This window comes from Centropristis striata, chromosome 23 (assembly GCF_030273125.1).
Source record: "Centropristis striata isolate RG_2023a ecotype Rhode Island chromosome 23, C.striata_1.0, whole genome shotgun sequence".
Classification (NCBI taxonomy): Eukaryota; Metazoa; Chordata; class Actinopteri; order Perciformes; family Serranidae; genus Centropristis; species Centropristis striata.
The window spans coordinates 11,665,099-11,692,907 of NC_081539.1; the positions used below are offsets into that span (position 1 = coordinate 11,665,099).

General features: G+C 37.6%; 1 protein-coding gene across 2 annotated transcripts in view; it reads left to right on the forward strand.

The window, feature by feature from the left end:
- LOC131962029 (cadherin-7-like) overlaps window positions 1-11,311 on the forward strand; it is a 193,360-nt gene extending 182,049 nt beyond the window's left edge. For both annotated transcript variants that reach the window (XM_059326979.1, XM_059326978.1), the window contains one exon: window positions 9,455-11,311. In XM_059326979.1, the coding sequence (XP_059182962.1) occupies window positions 9,455-9,969 (515 nt within the window). In that variant the 3' untranslated portion in view covers window positions 9,970-11,311. The remainder of the gene's footprint in view (window positions 1-9,454) is intronic.
- Window positions 11,312-27,809: the final 16,498 nt, after the last annotated feature.

Below are 27,809 nucleotides of genomic sequence, written 5' to 3' on the forward strand. Positions count from 1 at the left end.
CATGGAGGTCACAGAGAGAACTAATGTATGGAATACTGCATTTCAAGGACACACACTACTCTGCTTCTGTTTTACTGGTTTAACACCAAGATAGTAAAGATACTTGTAAATGAGAATTCATTACCATAACCTTAAAGATGATGCAGCACTGAGCTGTCATTTCCTGGCTGCATTTTTCCTCACAAAACAAAAGCTGTTTCTTTCTACATTAGCACATGGCAACAACAGCATGGTTGAGGTTAGCGAGAGGTTGTAATTATGGCACAAAAAGAACGTTTATGGCCTTTACACACTGCGATTGTGATAAATAAAATACATAACAATGCAAAAATACTCATTAAAACTATTCATATTGGAGGTAATGAGAATTTGCGAAGTGTAAATAAAAGGTTTAAATAGTTTTGTGAAGGAAGAGGACCAATTGGTATCCTTTGAACAGTGTCCAGCAGTGCCATAAACTGTTGTATAGCCTGAGCTGTTGTTAGCTATTTTTATTGAGTTTACTTTTCCCTGGTTAACAGGAAAACAGTGTTTATGTCTATTGTTTTTATTATGAAAGGTAGAACAGAAGGGGTGCATCTGGTATGTGTCACGCTGTCGGCCATCTAATATTCTTGTTCTGTGTGAAAGTACTAATAACAAAAACAACATGAGAAAATATATATTTACAGAAAAATAATTTAAAAATCCCCAAAAATATGCCTCCCATGAGTAACAGTTCAATATCTTGGGAGACATGTTTATTTTCTTTCTTGCAGAGAGTTAGATGAAGAGATCGAAACCCCTCTCTTCGTTAAGTACTATGCTGCAGAGCCAGGAGACAGTTAGCTTAGCACCTGGCTAAGAAATAGATACTTTCCTGCAAAGCAACAACTTGGCATTTGTTCAGTTTTTTTGTATTACTTTGGACAGAGCCAGCATAGGCCTAAAATAACCACATTTTGTTGGAGGATATATTGTCTCAGAAGTAATTGCCTTAAACAATAGTACTGTCATTTTAAAACCATTTTATGCTACAGATATAATGATAATATCAGAGCATAATAATGCAAGTACACCCTTTGCCTTAGCCCCGCCCGCAGGGAAACTCTGACACAGAGAGCGGAGGAGAGGACAGAAACAGCCCAACCAGAATTAACCACTCCATATGCATTTCTATTTTTAATTGAAAATGTTTTGGCCCACCAGCCTGCTAATCAACTAAAAATAAGACACAGACGTTGGTGTATATATAGGCCACACCCTCGTCACACATGTGATTTGATAATCATGTTCCACCAGGCTGAGTAGAAAACAATCAGCAGGCCTTCAGAAAAATTTGATACAGCCACAACCCGAAGCAGAAAGAGCACATTATGTCCCTTGCAATATACAGAAATACACATTTTATATACAATGGTTTAGTACTATATATTCAGAAAAGTTGAGAAAAAAAGTTCTCATTTTTAAAAACATGAGCTCTAAACCAATATAAACAACTTCATCGAAATATCCCATAAGTATAGGAACATTACAAAAAGCACTTTAAGTCTAAATCTATATGTAAACCATGAGAGTGGTGAGAATGCTTTCAGACTGTGGATCCAATATTGTTCCCTCCTGTGGAGTAAAACATTTAAATCACCTCCTCTTGAGAAGCAAAACAAAACTTGTGTCAACATCGTCTTTTCTGTTTGGCTTCCTGTTTATTCTGGTATCATGTTGACTAAAATGTTGGAGGCTTTCCTATGTGAACAAACATGCATGTAAACAAAACACATATGCTGTAGAGTATGAACGTGACCTCGATAACTTTAACTGAGCCTGATAAGTCATTATTGTAATTATTGTGACATGCCTAAGCCAGAAGAAATGTGTTGATTACTGCATTTCAAGGACAGGCACTCCTCTGCTTCTATGTTCTTTTCTAACACCGAGAGAGTTAAGATTCTTGTAAATGAGAATTCATTAACATAACCTTAAATATGATGCAGCACCGAGCCGTCACCTCCTGGCTGCTTTATTGCTCATAAAACCCACAGACAAAGCGTTACCACATCAGGGCACAGTTGTAGTTTAACGCTTAAGTGATCTTCATTGAAAGCTGAAGAGGATCTAAACAGCATATACAATAAACGAAATGAGTTCTGAGATGGGTCAAGTTTGCTTTTTTATTCCAGCCTCCTTGAAGTTTGCCTTCATTTTATTGCAACAAAGAATACTTTTACTTGATGAATGAAAACTTCAAAAGAGCAACAGGGGGAAATATGTAGCAGTGCAACCCTGAACTCGGCATCGCTAATGAAAGCTGGCTCTGTTTTGCACGGCATGGCCTGAGGCCACAGGCTTAGAACTAATGGCCTCCAGTTTAATATACCTCCAAGTCGCCTTGTCTCTGTGTGTGTGTGTGTGTGTGTGAGTGTGTGTGTCTGTGAGTGAGTGTGTGAGTCCTTAGCTGTCCCCATCAGTCTGTTTTGCTCAATTGGATCAGCCTCTTTCCTTCTTTTCTCTGTTTCCTCTTTGTGCATACCCCCCACCCCCACCTCCCCTTCCTTTCTCCCCTTGTATTAACAGCCCATGTACCATCCTTTATTCTGATCTTCCTCGATGCTCCTCCATCAAGACCTCTTTCAATCTGTAGGTAGCAATTGAGTCTGTGATTGCGTGTGATTGTATTGTTTTGGATGAGACACGAGCCGGAATAAGACCCGAGCTGCCGTCATCCGCAGACGCTGTCAGTCTTAAATAATGGTAGAAGATGTATTCACATCTTTTACTTCAAGCAAGAGATGCAGAGCTTTTTTGTTGTTGTTGTTGTGTTTAGAGTCATTTGAGCAAAAGGTCTATAATAACCTTTAGGCATATTGTAATTAACTTGGTCTGAGAGAAAACTAGACTTCTCCACCTCGTCTGTTTTTAGGCTTCAGAAAATGTAGCCTGTGACTGGAGACTTTGGCCAATTGGAGGTAATTTCAGAGAGGGGAGGTTCTAGAAATATACACGCTAGCACATAAAGTTAGACTTATGATTCATTCTTGATAAAGTGTATATCTTGTCAAAACATTATCTTCTCAAAACTTTATAAACCAATCTCTTCCAAACATATCACAATGAAAATTAAACCACGATTACAGAGGATTGTGCCTTAAAACAAAATTATTCTAACTTTCTGGGCGACCATGTATATACGCATATATTTACAGATGACTTATAGAGACATAAGAGGCTTTATTATCATTGTAGGCCAGCAGCAATAAAGAGCAGTAATAATAAAAGCAGCAAGATCAGATAAAAAATGTTACAGTATACATTATTATAAAATTATGCATTATTTAAGGTGTAACTTTGAGTGACAGGAAAGTGCCGTTACAGGTGGCTGTTAATAGGCGGGTAGTCAATTGACTAATGTTTATGCTTATTTTTGGTACATTAAGTGGAATATTAATTTACTGATCATGTCATTTGCTTATTTGTTTATTTTGGTGTCTGGCAGAATCCATCCTCCACTAATGTAGGCTGGAGAAAAAATCTTGTAGACAAGTAAAATAATTTAGAATCATTTCTAAAGACAGAGACAGTGCAGGTTAGCTAATACTAAAGTAAGAGTGATATGCTGTAGTTAAAAGCCTGGGAGCAGAGTTAATTCAATTGTAGTTTGGTCAATAATCATGGCTCGATATTTTTGTCCAAGTACAATATTTTCCTATTTGTAGGCAAGTAAAAAGCAGCAAATACTCAAGTACAAGTAGCTCAAAATTGTACTGAAGCACACACTTATTTCTTACCTGCAGCACTGATTCTAGTTACCTGTCATCAGCCTAATGACTACAATACAAAGCTGATAGTGGAGGGCTCTTCACAGCAACACTCCTCTACTTGTCTTAGGAGTCTGAGAGCTTCAATCACAACAGTTGACACAAAGTGCGCGCTTTCCACCTGCCTGCCTTTAAACCACACGGATCTGAGCGCACGCTAGCTTTGGCTCGACGTACTCATAAGCTAAGTGGCCATTAATCATAAGTTGATATTTTTAGATTTAATTACAGAGTTTGTCCTCTACTTCTTGTGGTGTAACTATGTTGTTTTTTCTCTGTGGTTGTTTTTGTAAATGTCATTTAAAACCCTTTTTTTTAATGATGCAGTGCCTTTTAGATGATGCATCCAAACTACTGAGACGATCATTATCTTGTTAAGATCCTGTGCCTTTTTCCCCAGCACAGGTCAGGTATAGCTCAATCCTCCAGAGGGCCAATTAGGACATTACGTAGCACTGTGAATCTCCAGGCAGTTATTTCTGTCCGAGCGTTGCTTATCAGACTCATTCTATAAATCTTCATGTCCATTCATCTGTCTCTTATTTCACTGTCCGTCTCCCGTGTTGGCTTCTGTCTCTGTCTCTATTTATGTGTCTGTATTCAGACGGCAGATGATTTATTTTCCCAGATTTGATCTTTAAGCTCCACTGTGCACATTGTAACCTGCGTATTTGTGCGTTTTAACTGTGTAATTATTTGCTATCACACTGGTTGACAGGTTAAAAATAAAAGAAGAAAGAGGAAATCCAACCTTTTTTTTTTTTTTAACTTAGCGAGTCAATTAGAGTAGATTTGTCTTCATAATGACAGCCTGGCAGGAGTTAAAAAGACCTCTTGTAAGGGAATTTGGAGGAAAGAAAGCCAACAGCTTGCAGAAGGATACATAGAACAAAATAAAAAATGCAGTGAAAAAGCACAGGGACATAATCCGGACAGACACACAGTGTGACAGATAACATCAACAACAACAAAGAAACCGTAAAAGCTGTTTGAATCATGCAGCAAACATACAGCGGCGCTGATAAAGAAGCCTAAACATGAAGGATTTGTGTTTGCTGTTTCTGATTGTTTCTGTGCCCTTCGTCAAGATGAGGTGCACGATGCATTTTGTTGCAGCATCATCCGTACAGCAGAGTGATATCTGTCATGTTGATGAGGACGCATGAGACCCCTTCATGTGTCTAGACACCTTTATTTTCTTGCCAGCTTCTCTTCCTATTTTCTCTTTTCAGAGCTCAATAAGTCAGAATCTGGAGCTAAACAACTGATAATAACATAACCTGGAATTGTTTAGGTCATTTATTATAATTTTATTATAGTTCCATACTTCAAAAAGCCAATCAAATAATTTTGTACCTTTGAACTATATTATTTATTTGTATTGTATTATTTCATAATTACCTATTCCTTAATTTAATCTATTTCTTATGTGTTAATTCTATATAAATACCTTATAATTATCCTATTTTATCTACTTATTTTCACTTCTTTTTTATTTGTTTATTATTATTATTATTATTATTATTATATGTATATATATTTTATTCTTATTTATTTTCCTTCTTTTTTTTCCTTTTATTTACTTATCTATTCTCCCCTCATGTTTTGTGTGTTGATGTTTATTATGATGTCATGGATGTTATGTTTGTAAAACGATTAAAATGCTAAAATAAAAATCGAAAGGCCTTAAAAGTAACCTAAAAAGTCCAAAAATAACATTAGATTAGATACATTAATGTATGTGCCCCACATTATTTGTCACACAGAAATAGGAATAGGAAGTTAGTCGCGAAAAAAGTTGTTCGCCTTGGAGGCAACATGAGGCAACATCATTTCCAGAAGATAAAATAATATATAATTCTGTCCAGCTTTGTGTACAAGTTGGCGATAAACCACCTCATGCTGCTTTTATATGTACAGCTGATACCGAACAGCTGGTTAATTATTCTCCCGTCAGATCAGGCTGTTAATCAGAACCTAAACTGTGGCAGGATGTGCTGTCCACTCAGATAACGAGCTCACAGAAACAATTGACTGTATGCTCATTTTTCAAGAACAATCAGTTTACTAATTAAACATATTCACAGTTTGGTCCAGAATGCTTTTTGTCAGTGATTTAGCTCAGGGGGTTTCATTCATTTGCTTAAAGTGGGACATCCTGTTCAACTTCAGCAACACTGTATGCAATAAAACTGCTGATCATTACATGTCAGGGTTTCATCGCTGTTTTGAGCATCACACAAGTTGAGTAAATGTCAAATCAATGTGGAGAGCACAGAAAGTAGACAAATGACTTTTACCAGATCCGGTTTAAGTTGGTCCCCAGTGGATTTTCTTTTTGTTTCAGTTCTTGGGTGTTGTTTATTTTATTATCTGCTCTACAGTAGCTTTTCCAACTTTTGATGATGGTTCAAAATAATGTTAAGTTGCTTATTCTTTTTTTAAATGTTAAATTTTCTCGGGGGGAGGGCCATCAACCTGCCAAATACATGCATAAACCTATAGGGGAGACACTGCATTTACTCATCAAGTAAAGTACCTTGAATTTGTATTTTTCATGCTACTTTATCCTTCTATTCCACCAAATTTGAGAGGGAAATAATGCACTTTTTACTCTTTAGAAGATATAATGTTAATAATATAATATATTATAAATTCAACTACACAACAACTGCTGGACCAATAATGAAAATAAACATAACTTGCAATCCTTCATACAAAATAGTTTGAGAATAACCAGCTACAACAATAAAATACTGCTTTAACATTAGTGCATGAGTAACTAGAAGGGTATTTGGAGAATGCCAACCTCTGCCAAGGCCACGCTCCTTCTCGTAATGTCTATTAGTGTAGCCACTGAAAAAGCAAATGGGTTATTTCTTGTCCAATGCTACAGTCTCCCACCAAGTTTCATGAAAATCAGGCCAGTAGTTTTTGTATAAACTTGCTGATGAACGGACATGCAAACCCAACTGAAGGTAAAAACAATGTAATGATAGAATTAACAGTACATTTCCCTGATTATACCTCTTACTTTAGAAAAATGTTCTTTTTATTTGTTTTTGCATATTTTCTATTGGCATTTACCATCAGACATAATCTGTGTTTAAAAGCTTTGTACCGACATAAACTGTCTAAAAGACCAAACTTTTATGATTTAAGTATAATTTTCAATGCATTTTTACAGTTTGGTATTAGTACGTTTATTGAAGTAAATTTTTCCTTCACCATTGCTTATAACCAAATTATATGGTCAAAACTGTTCCATCGTTTGCAGAAAAGTTGAAAATAATAATTTTGGGGAGGATGACATTACAAAAATACAATTTTCCTTGGAGAAATTCTTATATGAATACAAATTCAGACAGTTGCTTGATGGATGGATGGATGAATGGATAAATAGATAGATACTTGAGATTGCCCTGCTGCACAGACACAAAATCAGTGAATAATCAGTCCCAGTTTCACCAGAATTACCCAGCACATGGGGAAAAAATAAGATACTCTAATGAGAAAGTGCATTCAATGATTCATGCTGGTAAGAAAAGGGCAGCACAGAAAACTCACCTTGTTCAGTATCGATTGTGCAGGGTAGATCATTTAAACAATTCAATTACAGCCAAAAGCCTTTGTAACACTAAATTGATCTCCTTTGCTTCTGTTTTTCATTTAGTGTACATCGTCAGTAAATGTGTTATGAAGAGTCCTATCTTTGTCACGTGTTTGGGCTGGAAATGATTTCTTACAGGACCCTTTGGTACCTGACACTGACTCACTATTTGTATGCCCGGCCATCCACCTGCTCATCCTAGTAGGACGTGATTGGATGTTGGCAGGCTTCCAGTCTGCGACGCATCGTGGCTGCCTTCTAGGCATTAAACCCTAAAGAGCTTTGCTGGAAAGCACTGAGAATATTCTATTTCAATGTGCCACTTTGTAATTCACTTTGGAGAAGCCCTACTGAATTGAAAAGAATTTAGAATGACTTGAGTTCCTAAAATTAAAGGAAACAATCTTCCACTGAGATGTTTGGCGTTCTGTCTTAAAAAAGGAAAAAAAAAAAAAAGAAAGAAAAAGTGTCACGGATATTGTGGTTATTAGACTGGAGGGACCATTCCAAGTATTCCACAAAAACTGATGTAGGGTACCAGCAGTCACCAAATAGCCAACAGAGAGCTACCCATTCATCTCCTGCAGCCTGTCCATGTGACACTTTCTTCCCTTCCATCTCTTCCATTTGCTCCCTTATTAGAGGGTGTGAAGTAGAGTTTGAATTCGGTTCCTGGGCCCCTTCCTCGGCTGCCTGCAGTAGCCAGACGTCGAGAAGGGAAAGAAATATGGGCCCGTGGAGCGATATTTCACTGGCACCAGCTTGACATTGATGGATAGAGGATCATTAGACATTTGCCAGTTTGCTTGGGCGTAGAGTTATTTTCAGCAATAATGTATGGGAGAGGGAACAGGGGCTGGACGAGGGCGACTGGAAAGATCTCTGAGGGACACAGATTCCAGTTTGGTGGAGTTTTGTACAAGTCTCCAAGCAGAATGTAGGTGGTGGAAACCACAAAGGGGAACAATATATTACATTGCAGGTTTAGTTTTGTAAACTCTAATTGGATTCATAGTAAAGTGGTTTTCCAACCTGTTTAGTCAGATGTTCACCGAAAGCGCTACCATGAATACTCAGAAACCTCTTCACTGACATCGCTGTCATGTTTCAAATGTGTTCATTTGATTTGATTTTAAACTTGATGTATAACACTGACAATTACATACAAACTCAATGCTCAGACTGCTCAATTCTATTTACATACAATTAACTATCAATGTTTGGGAGGTTTGAGTTTGGATATGTACCTCTACCATTTGGAGAAATTAAAGCTGTCATTCATCATGTATCCATTACTTTTAGCTCATATTTTCAGGTTCATCCAGGTACTTTAAGCTAACAATGTCAACCGTTTTTCAGCTACTTTTGTTGAAAAGTTCTACCATTAATATATTACTTTAAGCTGACAATTTTAACTGTTTATCTAATATTTTTAGCTCACAGTTTCATCTGTTTATCCATTACTTGTAGGTCACAGTTGAAACTGTTTCTCCATTATTTTTTAGCTAACAATTTTAGCCTTTTAGCCATTACTTTAGCTAACTCTTTTAATCGTTTAGCAGTTATTTCTATGAAACTGTTTCAACCGTTCATCAATTAGCTTACCGTTTCCACCTTACTGTTTCAACCTTTCAGCCATAATTTTAAGGTAATTGTTTCAGCCATTTAGCCATTACTTTTGATAACTCTTTTAATCGTTTAGCCATTATTTTTAACCATTTCAACCATTTTAGCTAACTATTTAATCTGTTCATCAATTATTTTAAAGTTTCCAGTTCCACCTGTTTATCCATTTTTTTTTACAAAACAATCTCAACCACTTAACCTCAACTTAAGCTTACTTTTTCTAACCATTTACCAATTACTTCTAAACTCTTCTATCAACCGCAGCAGTAGCGCCTGGGGTAAAGCACCCCTGGTTGGGTATAATTGCCATAATGTATTCAGCTCTGTCAAAGTCACATATTCCTGCATCCTTTCAGCTGACTGGCACAGAAAAAAAATGCTGATTTCCAGTCATTATTGACATCTCTCCTCCCTGTCTCTGCAGTGATGGTTCTGCTAATTGTGACAATGCGTCGAAGGAGGAAGGAGCCTCTGATTCTGGAGGAGGAGAGGGACATCAGAGAGAACATTGTCCGCTACGACGACGAGGGCGGGGGAGAGGAGGACACGGAGGCCTTCGACATGGTTACACTCCGCAACCTCAACGTCATCAGAGACCCCAACGTTAGGCGAGACGTCACACCAGATACCCCCACCTTCTTTCATTACCCACCAACCTCTCGCCCGTCCTATAAATCCCTGCCGGACAACGTGGTGTTTCGAGAGTTTATTTGGGAGCGATTAAAGGATGCTGATGTGGACCCGTCAGCTCCCCCGTATGATTCTCTGCAGACATATGCTTTTGAAGGCAGCGGCTCTGTTGCAGAGTCACTAAGCTCTTTGGAGTCACTAAGTACAGACTCAGATCAGAACTATGACTATCTCAGCAACTGGGGACCACGCTTCAAAAAGCTGGCCGACCTGTACGGCAACAGCGACGGCACCAGCGTCTTCTCATAGCCCCTAAATGTCTCTCTTAACATTTCTCGGACTCTCGGAAAAAAAACAAAAAAAACGAGTAATTTATTGTCAGAGAAAAAATGATTTTGTCTGCCTTAGTGCATCAGAGGAAATGATTCAAAGACAACAACACAAGAGAGATTGAAAGAAAAACATTTTGACTTCAAAAGGTTTTTGGTTTGTTTACCTCCTTGTGTGGATTTTTCAAAAGCGTGCCATGGTGAGTTTTGACACAGACTTCAAAAGTGGCTTGACTGAGGAGCAGACCTTGTGTGCAAAAGACATTAAAAGGTTTCAGATTTTGGGCTCCAGTCCAAACATTGACTGCTGTATGCATACATGTTGGAGCACTTTTATGGGGAGGCACCTGTCCTTTCATTCCAGCGGTGGGCACGGGCCCAGCACTCTTTGCTTTGATGCATTCCTTTGCTATCTTTGTGCTATAAAAAAAAAAAACATAAACGTTTCTCATGAAATGCTGTGTCCCTGGCGGCTAATCAGCAGTCATTTGACTGTTCAGATGAAGTTTGACAACAATTTCTGTGGGTTTATTTTCGTCTTTTCCTTTTGGTTGGGGATCAGGGTAACGAGAAGCTGTTTTTTCATAAACTTTTTCCACATTATTCATGGACTCATATCTCTCAACATGATATGAAAAGTGCAGCGGCACTCATACAGTATAAACAAGTAGTTGATGTGTTAAGGAAGTGATGTGAAGACATAAGTTGTGCAAATATAAAAAGAATGACACTTCAGTTCGATGTCTCCACTGGGTGAAACAGGAAAGTATAATTTCTCTTATTCTCCTAACAATACATTTTGCAGATGTTGCAATGTAGTGTTTGTCTGAGTCTGTTTTTTCTTCCGCCCTTTCTATTGACAAGTCCAATGTATGATTTCTGAGCTATGAAATGCCAGGATTCAGTTGTTCTGCTTTTGTACGAGCCGGGGGGTACTGGGAACGTCTGCTACATGAGAAAGCTTTGTTGAAGGATCAGTCCTTGTTGTGCTTGACAGTGAGATTCACGCCACATAGACTCTAGAAAAATGAATTTGTTTCTGAAGTGACAGTCCTTAACCGGGTGAAGTTTGTAAGTAAATGAGTTTTGCTTCTGTAGTTTGCAGAGTCCAGCATATATTGTCATTCAGAAATGAAATCAATAATGTCCATGTTTTGTTTGTTAATTGATGGTGAAAGGACACACTGTATAATATAATTTGTTTTTCAAGCTTAAACAAATTATGTTAAAAATTGGGTGTCAACATGTACAACCGATATGTATTATTATTTATTTTGAAGAGGCAGAATTGTGCAAATGATGTTTTTATCCTTTTTGCTGAAAATAAAATTGACATTCAGTTCCTTAGAGGACTGCAGGGATCTCTTTCATTCCACCTAAACATCAAATAAATCAGGGGGTTTTCTGAAGCTAAACCAAAACCAGTATCTAACAAGAATAATCAATGATTTTTTTTAAAAGAATGGTGCCCTTACTCTGTGCATTTGGAGAGCTCAAGGATCCAGAGAATAGGTGTGAGGGTTTTTTTTTCTTTCATATCTCTTTTTGATGAGCCTTTTGTAGTTGAAAGGCCTGAATAAGGTGCTCCACAGAGGCATGTGTGATGACTGCGAGGCTCACCGTTGGCCATCTGAGGAGCCTTACAAGTTAGCCAGGACTGCATCATACAGTAAAACGTAGCTCAATATAATTTATGTTAAATTACTCTTTCATACGATGCCGACTGACCCCATGACAAAGAAACACGTACAATAAGGTACATGTAGGGTAAGAACAACTGTCTTTGTGAATGTTTTGACCAGAACCAGGAAGTACTCATGTATACAAGTCTCATGCAAATTACCTTCCCCTAGGACTCTCAAAATGGTCTTATTATAGTCTGTTGAAACGTGCAGTAGGGTGGCTTTTCCAGAAATAACAGAAAAACAACATATTTCAAGATGTCCAAAATTTTAATAAAAAGTCATAATATAGCATACTAAATTATCTTCCGCCAGGACTCTCAAAATGGTCGTATTATAGTCTGTTGAAACATGTAGTAGTATAGATTGTCCAAAAATATCAGAAAACACCATATTATGTGATGTCCAAAAATGACCCCCTCAAAAAAAGTCATACTATATCATGTCGTTTTTTGTCAAAAATTGTCAAATTTTAAAATGCCTAAAAAAGCTTCACATAGGTCAATTTTGCTCTGTTGATACATGTTGTAGTATATTTTGTCAAAAAATTGTGGAAAAACACCATATTATGGGATGTTCAAAAACTGAACAAAAGTCATACTATAGCGTCTCGAATTTTGTCAAAAATTGTCAAGTTTTAAAATGCCTATAAATGCTTCAAATGGGTCAATTATAGTCTGTTGATACATGTAGTAGTATAGTTTGTCCAAAAAACACCATATTATGGGATGTCCAAAAATGACCCACTCCAAAAAAAAGTCAAACTATAGCATGCCTTTTTTTTTTGACAAAAATGGTCAAATTCTAAAATGCCTAAAAATGCTTAAAACTGGTCAATTATAGTCTGTGGTTACATGAAGCACTATAGTTGGTCAAAAACTGTGGAAAAAACACCAAATTATGGGAAGTCCAAAAATGACTCCCTCAAAAAAAGTCATACTAAAGCATGTCGATTTTTGCCAAAAATTGTCAAATTTTAAAATGCCCAAAATGCTTCAAATTGGTCAATTATAGTCTGTTGATACATGTTATAGTGTAATTTGTTCAGAAATAAATAAAGAAAAAACATATTATGGGATGTCCAAAAACTGAACAAAAATGGTAACATCTTAAAATGCCTGAATATGCTTAAAATGGTCTTATTGTAGTGTGTTAAAACATGAAGCGGTTGGCTTTTGAGATGTCCAAAATTTGAAAAGAAGTCATAGTCTATAGCATGTTTCTGGGAATGTCATACAATTTTCAAATTCCCCAATACTCCCAAAATGGTCTTATTGTGTATTGGTACATGTAGTAGTGTGTCTTTCAGAAATAACAAAAAATCACCATGTTTTGAGATGTTGAAAATTTGAAAAAAAAAATCATATTTATATTCATAGCTTATAACGGTTTTATTATAGTCTTTTGAAACATGTATTAGTATAGTTTTTACATAACAGAAAAACACCATATTATGGGATGTCCAAAAACTAAAGAAAGAAAAAAAACGCTATACTATATAGTATGTCGAAAAATGTCGAAAAAGTTTTTAAAAATGCTCTGAAATGCTTAAAGGTCTTTTACTTTAGCATGTTGAAAAATTATGGTAAAAGGTCATAAAAATCATAAAGTCATAAAGATCTGTTTCATGTCTCAATAAAATGAATCTTAACATGTCTTATGAAAAGGGAAAGAATCACAACCAGAAAAAAAAGTTTATTGACAAGTGGGTTTTTATAAGGACTTTTCTTTGGATTTTGGGTCATCACAAAGGACACAGCAGACAAAATTAAAGACAACAGAAATAACAGAAAACAGTCATGAATTAAATTAATTTCAAACAATGACATGTACATTTGCTTAAAAAAAAGAACTGACAAGTATTGTGTAGGACTGTGCAAAATATTGACCAAGAAATCTGCAAAAGTTCACAGTAGAATGTATCCAGAATATGTGCAATTTTGTGCAAAGACGATAATCCAAAGATTGGCCTTGATGTTCAGTGATTTTTGATGTTGAGACTTTCCCTGTTTGTTGCAAGTTTTTGGTTGTGATACACCACATCCTTCTGCCAGAGGAGAGTGGGTACAAGACACCTCAGGGTCCTGTAGGGATAGCAGAATAATACAAATAACTATTCTATACAGAGGGAATTATATTTAAAAATGGAAAAATCTGCATACTATAGTATGTAGAAAAATGTAAAAAAATATATATTTTTAAATGCCCCAAAATGCTTAACGTGATTATATTATAGTCTGTTGATACATACTGTAGTATAATCTTTCCAAAAATGACAGAAAAACACCATAATATAGTATGTCCAAAAACTGAAAAAACCCTGCCTTCCTATACATAGTATGTTGAAAAATGTCAAAAACATAAATTTTCAAAAATGGCCCAAATTGCTACAGATCGCCTTTTTGCAGTGTCTTGCTGAATTTAGTATGATGTTCTGTCCAAAAATCAAAACAAAAAAACCCAATAAATTACAGGATGTCCAAAAATTTAGAAAAAAACCCTGCCATACTATGTAGCATAGCCCAAAGTGCTACAAATGGCCTTCTAACAGTGTGCTGATACATATATTCGTATATTCTGTGCAAAATTGACAGAAAATCAACTTATTGTAAGATGACCAAAAATGCCTTAAAAGCTTTAAAGTAGTATATCAATCAGTTATAATATAGTATGTTTAAAAAAATACATTTAACTAGGACTGCAAGCAGTACTGAATGGGCCCTCGCAGTACACGCGTGTCGTGTGCGTTACAGGGGCCAGTCTATACCACCCCTATGAATTTCATTGCCTTAAGTGTTATAGTGTGGCCACGGTACCAAATATGAAATTATTAGGGGCCGATCAATAAAACCTTAAAGGGTTATCCTCAGGAAGGCATTGACAATATTTGTACCAAGTTTTGTATAATAATGCACAAACTATCCCTTTAATCCTCATACAGTGTCTGAAGGAGGACTCTTAAATTATATGTATAAGTTAGAAGAGGCAGGTAGCAATGGTGGAGTAAAAAGTACAATATATGCCTCAAAATGTAGTGGAGTAGAAGTATAAAGTTACATAAAATGTACATAAAAGTACCTCAAAATTGTACTTTAAGTCCAGTACTTGATTAAATATACATAGTTACTTTCCACCATTGCTACCTGCCTCTTCTAACTTATATCAGTTAAGAGTCCTCCTTCAGACACTGTATGAGGATTAATTATAGTTTGTCCGAAAATGTATGGAAAAAAACACCTTATAAAAGGTTGTACTGCTGTTTGGCAATTCTGCTTTATATCTAAAAATGTACTTTTGAATCCAGTCTGCTAAAATTTCAGCTGCAGGGTACTTGTCAAAGTCAGAATCTGAAGGCACTGGTTTTTCCATTTTGTCACTTTTAAACCTCAGTAATAACTGTTTTGGAGCGTGCAAATCGAGCTCAGTTGATGACCCACAATAATCTAGATTTGGGTTCAAAAGTAGCCGTGTTGCGTCTCTGAGCTGTCGCTGCATCTCAACAGCACTCAGAGGTTCATGAATACAACTGACAGTATAATTCACAGTGATGCAAGAGATTGCAATGAGCTTGTTATGCATCTTTGCTCGGTAAATATGCCGTCTCCTTACAGGTATTGACATAGTTTCCAAAGCTTTGAACCTGGCAAAAACAAAACATCTGAGATTTTAAGTGTGAGTCAGAAGTAACCAAGGTCATGGTGTGTGCTCATTATGATGCAGATCACACAAAGTTACAGGAAGAGATGTGGAGGGTTCTTTGTTACATATTCACAGGTTACCGTACATGATAGCCCCTTGCATAGCAAAATTCAAAGCCACACTTAGTAATAACAAACAAAAAGTTCTTGTGAAAAACTCTTTTGGAATCAGTTAAAAAATAGGAAAATCACTGCTTTTTAACACTTTCCAATGTTCAAAAACACACTGAATCCTGACAAAATGCTCATATAACATTTTTTTAGATGTTTTTTACAATTGAATGAATTGTATGTAACATTTGAGAGAACACATTCTTCCTCTTACATATTCAAAAGTCCAATTCATAAGCAATTAAACTAACTGCTTTGTTGCTACAACCTTGGATACTTTTGTATGACAAGTAACTCATGGCGCTAATGTTAGGAAACTTAACTTTCAAAAACAGAGATTTACAAATAAAAGTTAATAGGGATGCTCATATGTGTTCACAAAGTAAGATAAGTAAGCTGGCAATGAAAAAGGACTGCAGGTTATGGAAATTTTTAAATTGTGATTATTTTGACCAACATTACAGTTGTGATATCACAATATTGGATAAATTTATAGTTTTTGCATCACTATTCTCATTTTCTCTGTAAAGTACGTTAAAATGATCAAAGTGAAATTTGTTGTCAGGATAAGAATGCCATTTTGAGAGACTTTTTTTAGCTCCTGCAGTACTTCAGAGAAGGTACTCAGCCAGCACAAGAGGACCCGTGAGTGACATAAGTGTATGGTAATTGTGAGAACGCAGCCAATGCAGCATCAGCAATTTCTCAAAAAACCTTTAGCTGTGTAAACAATAGACAACATAAAACCAAACAACAGCTCATAATTAAAAAAAAATGGAAGAAAACAAAGAGAAATGGAGATACAGTGAAGTCCAGGCTTTACTGAACATAATGCGACAATGTAAATGTGATTTTAACTCATCAAAGCAAAAAGACGGCTGGATTACGCAACTTCAACGTACCTTTTGAATGCAGGTACTGTATGTAGTTCTCAGGGGGGTCCAAAAACATCTTTACCCACATTTTTTCTTATTGTTTAATGAGATGAACTCCACTTACTGGAACAATACTTAAGCAGTGTTTTTTTTGTTGTTTTTTTTTTTGTGTTTCTCACAGAAGCCACAATGCAGCAAAAAGTATTTAGTCTCACCATAAAATGTATTAAGTCCAAATTTTAATTAATTAATAATAGTGACTTTCAGCCACAGTAGCTTTCAGCAACAGGCTCACTTTAAAACTCTTATTTCTCTATTTTACTCTTAAAAATGTGTTGAAGCTCAAATACAACTCTCCAAAGCCATTTGTTTTCCGAGTTTTACAAGACAAGTAATAATACCAATATAGATTTTAGTGATATTATAGCAAGATATAGCTTTTATCTAAGCCGATAAGACTCGAAAACACAGACATCTGATGTAAACTCTGGCACTGATAGCGGCTGCGACAAGATGCTGATTTTGATTGACCAGCTGTCAATCAAAATCAGCAGAAAGTGTCTTAAACGGCTGCTGCCTGGGGGTACTTATGAGCAATCAGGGACCCTCTGCTATCAGGGGCTCAATCTGGGCCTCGGTTGATTACTCGTGTTGGCCCCGGCACCTTAGCTCCGGAGGCCCAGGGCAGCGACAGACACTTCACTCAATTCTTATCATAACCATGCATCATCAACAAATTGCCCTGACAAAGAGGTGCCCATTTTCAGAGACTCGCTGCAAGATGAGGAACACGCTTTTGCTCAGATTGTCTGCTGGAACATCGTTAATAGAGTTTGACCTCCTGGCTGCCTGTTAAAGAAATCATTCTCTGCAGTAGCCTTTTAGCTATATGTGCAACACAGGTGTCTGGGATCATTCTTCATGCAATTAACCTCTTGCATTTACAGTGAATAATGGCGATTTTGGTACTTTCATGTGATTAAAAAGCCTCTTTTCTTTAATTACGTGTTTGTGAAAAACTTTAAGAAAAAGAAGATTACCAAGGGTTTGTGATGTTTGTGCCACTACACAATGCATCAACTAAACAACCGTTAACAGAACTATTGTGATGCGTAGGCAGTTAATCATGAGAGGAATTTGTTATAGATATTAGGGTGAAAAAATGTGCCATAGTTATAGTCTTTCTGCTGGGGTTTAACACATTACTTCTAGTATAAACTGCCTTGCTTTCTAGCACAGAGGCTGAGGAACGAGTTGAAATATAAGCTTAACTCTAAGCCAACTGGGGACTAAGTCTTCGCATATTAATGCATGCGGGTGAATATTTATTTCTGCGATTACCCAGCATGAAACAAAACTCCAAAGGAGGTCTGTCTCCGTTTTCGTGCTCACATGCAGAACAAAAAATAAAAATAAATAATGTGCCGGCCGTCGATCGCAGGGAGCCTGTTGGTGGCGGAGAAATTGGGCCCCTGCACCGGCATCAGCTGGACGACTCCTCTCTGGTCCTTTGAAAAAGAGTAAAGGGGGGAAAGGAAGATCAAAGGCCGTTGCAGCACCATGTTTTATTCTCTGTCTCCCTCCACAGCGCTCACAGTTTGCCTGCCTTCAGCAAGAGAAATGTCAGACCTGAGGTTTGTGTACTCTATAGTTCCACACAAATTAGACTGGTCCCAGACCTGGGCAATATAAATAATTCTCTTGAGATGTATTTGTGTGAGTGGGAGTGCAACAGCTTGCTCCTGAGGCGCCTGGGGAATGTAAGCAGTGGAAAAGTAGGTCAAAGTGGCAAGATTAGGGTAATAGGGTGTAAAAGAAGAGAAATTTAGGATAATAACTGAAAAATAACTCCTAATGGATCCATCAATGATACATCAATGTCCAAGGAAATTGGCCAGAGTGATAAAGTAGCTAGTGGAGGAAAATTTGGAGTGAAGATGAATATATAAACGTAATTGTCAGGATGAGAAACTCGTTTAGCTTTTGAATGCTGCCATTTTGTTCGTCTCAGAAAGGTCAAGTGCAACAACATAATTGTGAGAACTCTTATTCAAAATTCACTCATGTTAGAGGCGAGGGTTTACACAACTTCGCAGACATTTCTATGCACGTTTAATGGCTTGACATACCACAGATATGCAGTTATTTAAAGCGACAAAATGTAGGATATGGATTCATTTTTAGATCATTTTCAAAAAAGGAGCTAACACTATTGACAGAAGAAAGAGTTTTGACATTATGTCAAAGACGTCTATGTATTCTGCTGCGGAGATATTTATTGAAATTAGCATGCTAACCAGCTACCTGTCCCGTCTTGTCTCGTAAGGAGGCGTTAGTGAATCCCTCAGAGAGGAAGTAGACATAGCTACACCCTTGGTAGTAGCTACAACAGTTACCAGCTTTACACCTAAAACTAAAAGTGAGACCTTGACCCGTAATAACATTCTGTGTTTCAGAGAACGGACAAGTCTTCAACTTGCCAGAGAGGAGGCACAATGGTGATTGTAACATTACGGTCACCATATTTTGATTTCCAAAAAAGAGGACAATCGGCACGGCCTCGAGACAAATTCAGACAGGCTTCTCGGAGGTTGATGAACATGCTTTATTATGCTTCAATGGTGCAAAATTAACGTCTGTAATAAAATAAAATGAAATCTGTAAAAACTTGTAACAAAATAATAGCTCTCGTAGACTATTTTCAAATAAATGAATAAATAATATGAAATAATGTTCTAAATATGAACTCTTCTGTTAGAAAATCTAGCTTCAACAATATATCTCTTAATAACTGCAATAAGATAAATAATAGCTGTTGTGGTGTTTCAGTATGAAATGCCATTGCACCTTCCGCTGTATTTACAGCATCCCCTGTTTTCCCAGGTCTAACAAAGAACTTTGCAGAAGAACTCTCACCTCGCACAGCTTTTTTATGTTTTTCGGTGTCCATGTGAGCTTTGAGATCTCCAGCACCTTTATTAGACACTGAGACATATGTGCCAGCTTCACACACGGTGCACTCCGCCTCCCACCCCCACCTCCCACCTGTCCCGGTCGGGACAGGTGGGAGGTGGTGTAACGCTGAACTCAATGCTTTCAACGGGTAGTTCACAAACCAATGGGTGACGTCACAGTGACTAAGTCCATTATTTATATAGTCTATGGTTATGGTGATATTGGAGTTCTGGCTGCACAAAACCTTTCTGATTTAGCTTAGCTGAGGAGCTGGCAGGCTGCACTGTCTACCTTGCAGACCTCTACACCTGACTCTACATTGCATCCACCTGTGTCTCCTCTCTGCCAAGCTGTTACTCCCTGTGTGCGCTGCTGAACATGTCATCTTTTCCGTGATGAAGCTGGACTCTCTTGGGACTCATCCACTGCAACAGTCCTAAATGCAAAATATCAGCTCAGATGTAGGTCTTAATTCTAGTTTTGAAAAATCACTACACGTTGGACGAAATTACAAGGTTTACTGCATGACTAACTGTAATAAAATTTTTGAACAGTGTTATTCATGCAATTAATACACAAAGTCGAACACTTCCCACTATTTTTTGGAGCATGTGAACAGAAAATACAGATTGCTCCTCTAAGTCATACATAACACCATTTCCAGACTAGTATTTCTAGGCCCAAAGGCCATTAAGTTTCAGATTTTATTTGATCCTGGCAACATTTTCTGTGACTTTTTACATTTTGAGCTTTGAAATCCCACCCTGTAAGAAAACCTTATTACATCATCCAATTTCTTTGCCTTGGACGGTTGAAAGAAATCCTTTTTGGAGCAATGTCTCATACAAAAATAAAATAAGAGCGAGTGGACAGTCCATTCCCTGCAAAAACAAACCCCAGTTCTTCTTATTTTTGGGGTCATTTTTTTCCACCAATTCTCCTTCAAACATGTGATCATAGATACAAACATGCTCAGAGCATCAGTACAATGATGAATTAAAGTAATTAGAAAATGATGCACTGGAGCCCTCTCCAGTGATGATTGGCAAAAACATGTCAGGGCAACATCAGCATTAATGAGCCATAATCGACATAGGCCTAATTAGCAGCACTTTGTACTTTTACGAAGGTTTATCATCATTAGCCAAGCCTGGCTTGATATAGCACAGAATATGTGGGTGGCATAAGTGTTTGTTTATCATGTAGACACGGAAAATAGTTACATGCTACAATAGCCTTGGTGGAGGGGGGTGTTTCAGCAGGCCTATATCTGCCATCAGGAGGGGCTCCGGGGCTAATTAGATCTCAGAAGACTCTCAAAAGTGTGAAAGGAAACATGCATATTTAAACAAACCGCAAGATTTACTGTAGGTGTTTGGGGTTTATTTATTAGTCATCTTCGGCTGAATTATACATTCAAATCAGGATGACTAATAAATCATCTATCAATGGGACTATTACAAGCTATCAACGATTTAACACCACTTCTGTGCATTTTAGCACCACCACTGTGTTTAAATCTATCGGCCTGATGTCCTTGAGCTGCAAAGAAAGGTCTGAATCCACTGTCTCTCTGTCTCTCTTAGGGTGTTTGTCTGACATAATTAATGAAAATATTCATCGATCATGTCTTCTGCCATCCACTAATTTACATATTTTTACATGAAGCGACTAAGCACACAGTCGACGCCCTGCTTAATAATTCACTGGCTGTTTTCCCCTTTTCTATTGTCATTTCAAGGTGTGAGCATGCCGGGTTTATTTTTCTAATAAAACCGAATGGCACAATGAGAGGATGGAATTATCCTGGTTGTATTTAATTGAGTTTGACCAGGTCCCTGCTCAGTGTCGGTCTAATCTCCCCCGCAGCACTGTAGTCTCTCTCCCAGGGAGACAGGGGAGGCCGATAAACTTTGAAGCTTGCGCTGAGAACCTGCTCGCTGCACCTTCTGCATTATTCATGATGCAGGGACTAGAGCATCTTCAAATGGCCTGTCATTTCCTTTTACCCTCCATCACAATGGCCATATGCTGCACACACTAGAGGAGGGGATGGGGGAAAGCAATCTCAAGCTAAGCCTAGCCAAACATGAACACATACATACTAACAGATACATTCACAGGTAAACCCACACAAGGGGATATGCACAAGTGGGAAAGCTTGGGAATTCAAAAATCTGCTGTGGCATATTTCAATCTTGTGCCATTCAAAACTAACCTCCTCCCACTGCTTCCACCCCACACAGCTCCTGCTGCTGCTAAAGTAAACATGATGATATTCCAGTATTCCTGCCAAACCGGAGTGCCGGAAAAGTTACAAACAAAGGGAACAATCAAAAGTTTTCTGCAATATTTTCAAAGAAAGTTTTGTGACATTTTTTGGAAAGGTAAGCTATGCGCCGGCATAATTGTTCTCAAAGGACACGAAAGATGTAAATCTCTCACAGTGAGGTGCAGTTCATCTCTGTGTTGCTGTTTTTTTAAACAAAGTGCGGAGGCGTAATCATTGTTTGAGTGTAAGTCGCATGGTCTGCAGTTCCTCAATTCTTTTCTCAGAGCCTTGACATTTTGTCAGCCACCCCGGAGTCCTTTCAGCCAATGTTCCGCACGTTATTTGTATTTACCGAGTTTGTTTGCGTGACAAAACCACACAAGACACGTCCCTCAGAGGTAATTGGGATTGCCGTCATTTGGCCTCCCTAATGTCTGCCATTCAGCATTAACATATCATTAGCTCTTTCTGGGACCGTTCACTCAGAAAATTAGAGGTCTCCATAGACCCCCGGCTCCATCAATATGGCAAAACCAGTTGACACTTTCTCTTTGTTGTTCTCCAGAGAGAGAAGCAGAAAGAAAAGAGTTGTGGGAGTAAAAATGGTATTTCAGGTGATTATATTAATTTGTAATACTTTGTTTTCGTGGCCGCCGTTGATGGAATATAACAAAGAAGGTAATTGACGTTTTTTTCCCCCCTGACCTTCACCTTGAAGTAAGAAGACAGATTGTGGAACGTGATAAAATTGCATATATGGTTCCCGAGGGCGGCCATGGATTCTCCTAAAATAACATCAGCCTTAAAGTGATTTGTTTAAATGCTATTGTAAAAACCCTGTCCTTGTTGAATGGTGGAGATGAACTGTGCTGCCTTGATACCTAATGACAAAACATCTGGTAGATTGTTCCTACGCTGTGATGGAATTGCTGTAGCTCCAGCATTTAGTCTTAGTAAATACCTTGTTTTGACACCTAGAATGGCATGAAGTGCAACTTGTTTGTGTTGTTGCTTCACACACTAAATAGGTAGCTGCTGTAAAGTGAAGCCAGTTCTTCTCCAGGGTAATTAGAGGTTAAAATTGCAATACAAATAGGCAACGTCACAAATAACAGAAGAATGGCCACTCAGGATTATAATGTGCCTGCAAGGTCGATATGATTTAGCTGTTGTCAATGTCAACCTTTTCTCCCATTTCTCCTGTACATAGCACTATTTTCAGGTGTGTTCGAAGTACAAGAAGGACTGCTAATGAAATTATACAACCCCGATTCCAAAAACATTGGGACACTGTGAAGAACATAAACAGAATAAAAACAGAATGCATTGGTTTCCAAATCCTTTTCTAACAACATTCAATTAAAAACTGTACAAACACAAGATATTTACTCCTTGACGGATTCTGTTATTATCTATGTGTTAACAAGCATCCAAACTTCTTTGTAATCAGAATGGTATTAAAGGGATAGTTTAGATATTTGGAAATGGGATCGGATGAGGTATTTATCCAAATTCAGTGTATTACCTACAGTAGATGGTGGTCGGCACATCTCCATTTGGAGAAATAGGAAATATTATCGGCAAGAAATTGAGCATCATTCAGGAATGATTTCTGCATCAAGTCACTTAATTGCAATTATGTCTTCCAATGGTGGCAAACTTGTATGAACCTGAGAGATAGCAAGAGTTTTCCACTACACAGCCATCTTTACCATCTTTTCTTCAGAAATACACCAAGTTAACAGAACCTAGAACAGAAAGCGACAACCTAATTATATGAATTGTAAACTATTTTATTGAAATAATATGTATTTTACTGCAAAGATGTAGAACTATGATTATGAGACAAATACATCTTTGAATCTTGAGTCTTAATTAGCAAAATTAGAAACCCAAAATACCAATTCCTTGCACGACTGTCTTATTTGACTTTGTGTAATTAAAGTTCCCATTTACAACTTGTATTAAATGTGAATGTAATATAAATTGTTAAAACTTGAGTGTTTCTGCCTTTATTACATCTGCCAAGAAGGTGATGCTTTCAGTTCAGTTTGTTGGTTTGTCAGCAGGATTACAGAAAAACTACTGGCCTGATTTTCATCAAACTTTGTGGCAGGTTGTATCATGCGCCAAAGAAGAACCCATTCAATTATTTTTTTTACTTTAATTACCATTGTGATATTGGGCATTTGGCCTTGGCGGAGGTCTCACTCTCCAAGTGCCCTTTGAGTTATTTCTACTTTGTAGAAAAACTGCTGGAGAGGGAAGTATAAAAACAAATATAATTGGTGATTAGCATAAAAAATGTCTTCATCGTCATTTAGTTAAAGAGAAGAGGGATGCTGAAATTTAACTATAAAATTAGTTATTTTTTTAAATTTTATTTTTAAAAAGTAGGTTTTTGGAATTTTAATCATACTCAGTATAATGTGAAGAAGGTGGAGTACAAGTAGAAGATGTAACAATAGTATTATGTATTATATCAGTTCTTATAGGTGACCAATTCTGTTTTTTGGGTTTGTTTTTCTCTTGTTTTGTTTACTCTTGTTGGTCTATTTCTCTTTAATTTTCCATTTTGTAATTACTTACAGCCTTATTTGAAACCTCATTTGTAAAAAAAAAACACAAATCAGTTTGTTTGTTTTTTTAAATGCCAAACATCTGCTGGTTCCAGCACATTAAATTTTTTTTAATTTATTTAAAGATTTGCAAATTTAATACTTAGGCGGTTTGAGGTTGTTTGTTGGATAAAACACATAATTAGAAGACTTCCCTTTGTGTAATTGTTCATTTTTCACAATTTTCTAAGCTTCTAAGCCACAAAAATGGTATTTGGGAAATCCCTACATCCTGCAAATTTACCACCTGCAGTACAACACAAATCAAAGACTTCGACATGAATGCAAATGTCATAAAAAAAACAACTTTTATAAGTCCATAAAGTAGTCCTGCTTATTGTCTGCAGCATTGCCCACAATGACATAATGCCCAGAAAAAAATATGAGGCTCAGTATAAACAATATGGCAATGGGACAAGTTTCTGTGGTCTTACAGTATGTGTCCCCATATCACCTGTCCTCATATCACCTGTCCTCATATCACCTGTCCTCATATCACCTGTCCTCTGCAGGAAGTCACTGCCAGATTCATCTAAAAGCATTAGCAAGTTGCAGACCCAGTGGTATTGTTATTACCTTGTATTTGTATGATCATAAACTAAAAACCAAACACAATCAGAGAGAAAAGTTTGGGCCGCTCAGGGCTTCCTGTATCAATCAAAAACAGAAAATATCCTCAAGGTTGCGACATAGCTGGCAGCTAAATAAAGCTATCTGGCCAGGGGGACGAGCTCGGGCTCCTGATGGGCGTATCAACACATGCGAGACAGAGAGTAAATATTTCCCATGGACGACCATTAGAAAGTCACTGTTCGGTGGTAAAGGCTGTCTAATCCCTGCTGGTGTGTGTTTCAAATTCAGCAGACAGAAGGAAGCTGATCCAATTCCCTGCATCCTGCAGGACACAGATCTGCATTTCCTCTGCACTTTGATGAAACAGCAGCCAAGCTGTCCGCCTCCATTAACAGCCCCTCTGATTTTACACTGTGCTCTGACAACTCTGTGTGTGTGTGTGTGTGTGTGTGTGTGTGTGTGTGTGTGTCTGCTTGCAGTGTGTGTCTGTGGGTGCATATAATAAATATGTTGGAGCGCCTGTGATGTATGTCTTGGGATGTGTATGTTTATGTTGCTTCATAGCAGGGAGCTTTAAGGTATCACGTCCGGGACAGACTGTGTTTATTTTTAGAAAAACCTGGATGGCATGAAGTCTGTTGGGAAACATAAAAACTAATATATATAATATATATTGGTAAAAGCTTTAGATTGCAGCCTGTAACTCTCTGCAAATCTTTTTTTTTTTTGTAGTAAGAGTGCACCAGTACAGAGTACAGTGTTTCCCCTAGGTTTACAGGTTTTTTTTTTTTTTGGGGGGGGGGGGGGTTACATATTTTCCAACGTGTTTGCCCCCCAGGAGAAAATTTTGTGCATTTTTAAGTAAAATGCATCAATCTTGTACACTTTGAAAGCTAAATGAGAGCAAACACCTGGCATTACATTTTCACAGTCAGGAGATACGGTGCTGCTGTTAGCTGGCTCGGAGAATTTTTTTTTCCATAAAAAGCCCAAATTTAGTGGCTACTTACAGATTCTAATGCCAGTATTCCATCATATACACTGATCTTAATCATTGCAAATTTTAATTAATTATTGTAAAAGGAGCATAAAGGCCCCTTATATAATGGTAGGGGAAACGCTGGAGTATGCATAGGTACACACATAGGTACAAGGGAAAAGAAGTTAAGTGAAGTTAGAGGGTAAGGTGGGTACAATATGGGAACGTATAATGCATTTATACTTATTAACTAAAGGGTATCCATTACAAAAACTTTCACTGTAAATTGGGAGGAGTTATGTTGTACTTTGCATGCTGTAATATAGATTAGATTAAATTTTGTCATTGCACAGTACTGAGACAGCGAACTGGGAGCTACGTTCTAAATCGCATACTTCTTTTTACTTTTAGTATGAACTCCACTTTCCCTACAAATGTTTTACTATAGCTGGCAGTATGCATACAGTTGGGACATACTTCTTCAACAAAACATGTTACTTGAACTTTTATGATCTGCATGTAGCTCAAAAATATGCTGTGCAGAGGAGTGTGGGTCCGAATAGCTAGAAAAGCTGCTTTGACTGGATTTATTAGGACATCCTGGTACTTTATACCAAATATTTTTCTGGCATACTTAATAGTATGATACTTGGGTATTGGAATTGTATGGAAATGTACTAGGGCTGTTCAGGAGTCAAATACAAATCAAATAGTAAAGAAAATCCATACTAATCAAATGCTGAAATAACTATTCAAATGTGTAGCTGCCACTCCTACTCTGATCTCAACTCAGCTGCTCCTGACTCACTTTCACCCAGGAGCATTCTTCCAGCCCCCGCCTGCCACCTCCTGTTCTTCTTTTTCTTTCTGAAATAATTGCTGAATTAGCAGTTTGGCCAGCAGCACACTGAAATTAGTCTACTAGCTAGCCAGCGAGCACGTATGATACGGTACAACTTTTCTGCAGTGCTATCAACTAGCTCAAGGGATCAAACTTGCACGCTTAGACACTAATGGTGTACTTCTTAGACAACAGTCTCTGCTAGCGTTTCATCAAATAACATTAATGTCATTACACACCACACAGCAGGTAAAAGCCTAAATTTGGTGGCCTCTCGAATATTATCATATACCATCATATACACTGATCTTAATCATTGCATATTTTAATGAATTATTGTAAAGGAAAATAAAGGTTATTCTATGTTTTATTTAAGGCATCATATTTTGACAGTCTTCTTGTTATTCTGTGGTGGACTCTGTTAACACATCCAAGTGCTCTTATTTTGAAATATGTTTAACGACAGGAGGTAATTCATATGGTTAGCAATTAATAATAGAAGGGTTTAGCTATTTGGGATAAAAACAACTTTTTATTGACCCTCTAAGGAGGTGTACTCACTCCGAAGTCAAACTGGCCTTTGTAATTGTAGTTATTATTAAAGTCTGTCCAGGCTACTCACAGTTGAAATACTTAAGTCTCGACCATCAAGAAGCTTGAGCATTTCCTTTTATTATTTATTTAGTTTTACTTGTTCATGCATTTTTTAAAATATATTTTTTGACCATTTTACAGCTTTATTTACAGTAAAGAGATTTTCAGAGTGAAAGGGGAAGACAGAGAGGAAGAATTGTGGGAAAGGGCTCCGAGCCGGATTCGAACCTGGGGCTGCCCGCTCACAAGGACTGAGCCTCTTTGGTATGCGCTCTACCAGGTGTGACACCGGAGACACCCCATGCATTTTTTAAAATATAGAATACAATAGCCTTCATGTGCTTCCATTCCTGTATTCATAAGTGATGCACTTGTGAATTTTGTGATCCCGGGGTCCCTCAAGGCTCTGTCCTTGGTCCACTCCTTTTCTCTCCTCTTCTCCTATCATAGCTATGCCGACGACACCCAGCTAATCCTCTCATTTCCCCAGTCTGAAACACATGCAGCAGCACGTATCTCCGCATGTCTGGCCGACATCTCCCAGTGGATGTCCTCGCACCACCTTAAACTCAACCTGGGAAAGACTGAGCTACTTTACCTTCCAGGAAAGGGCTCCCCCACC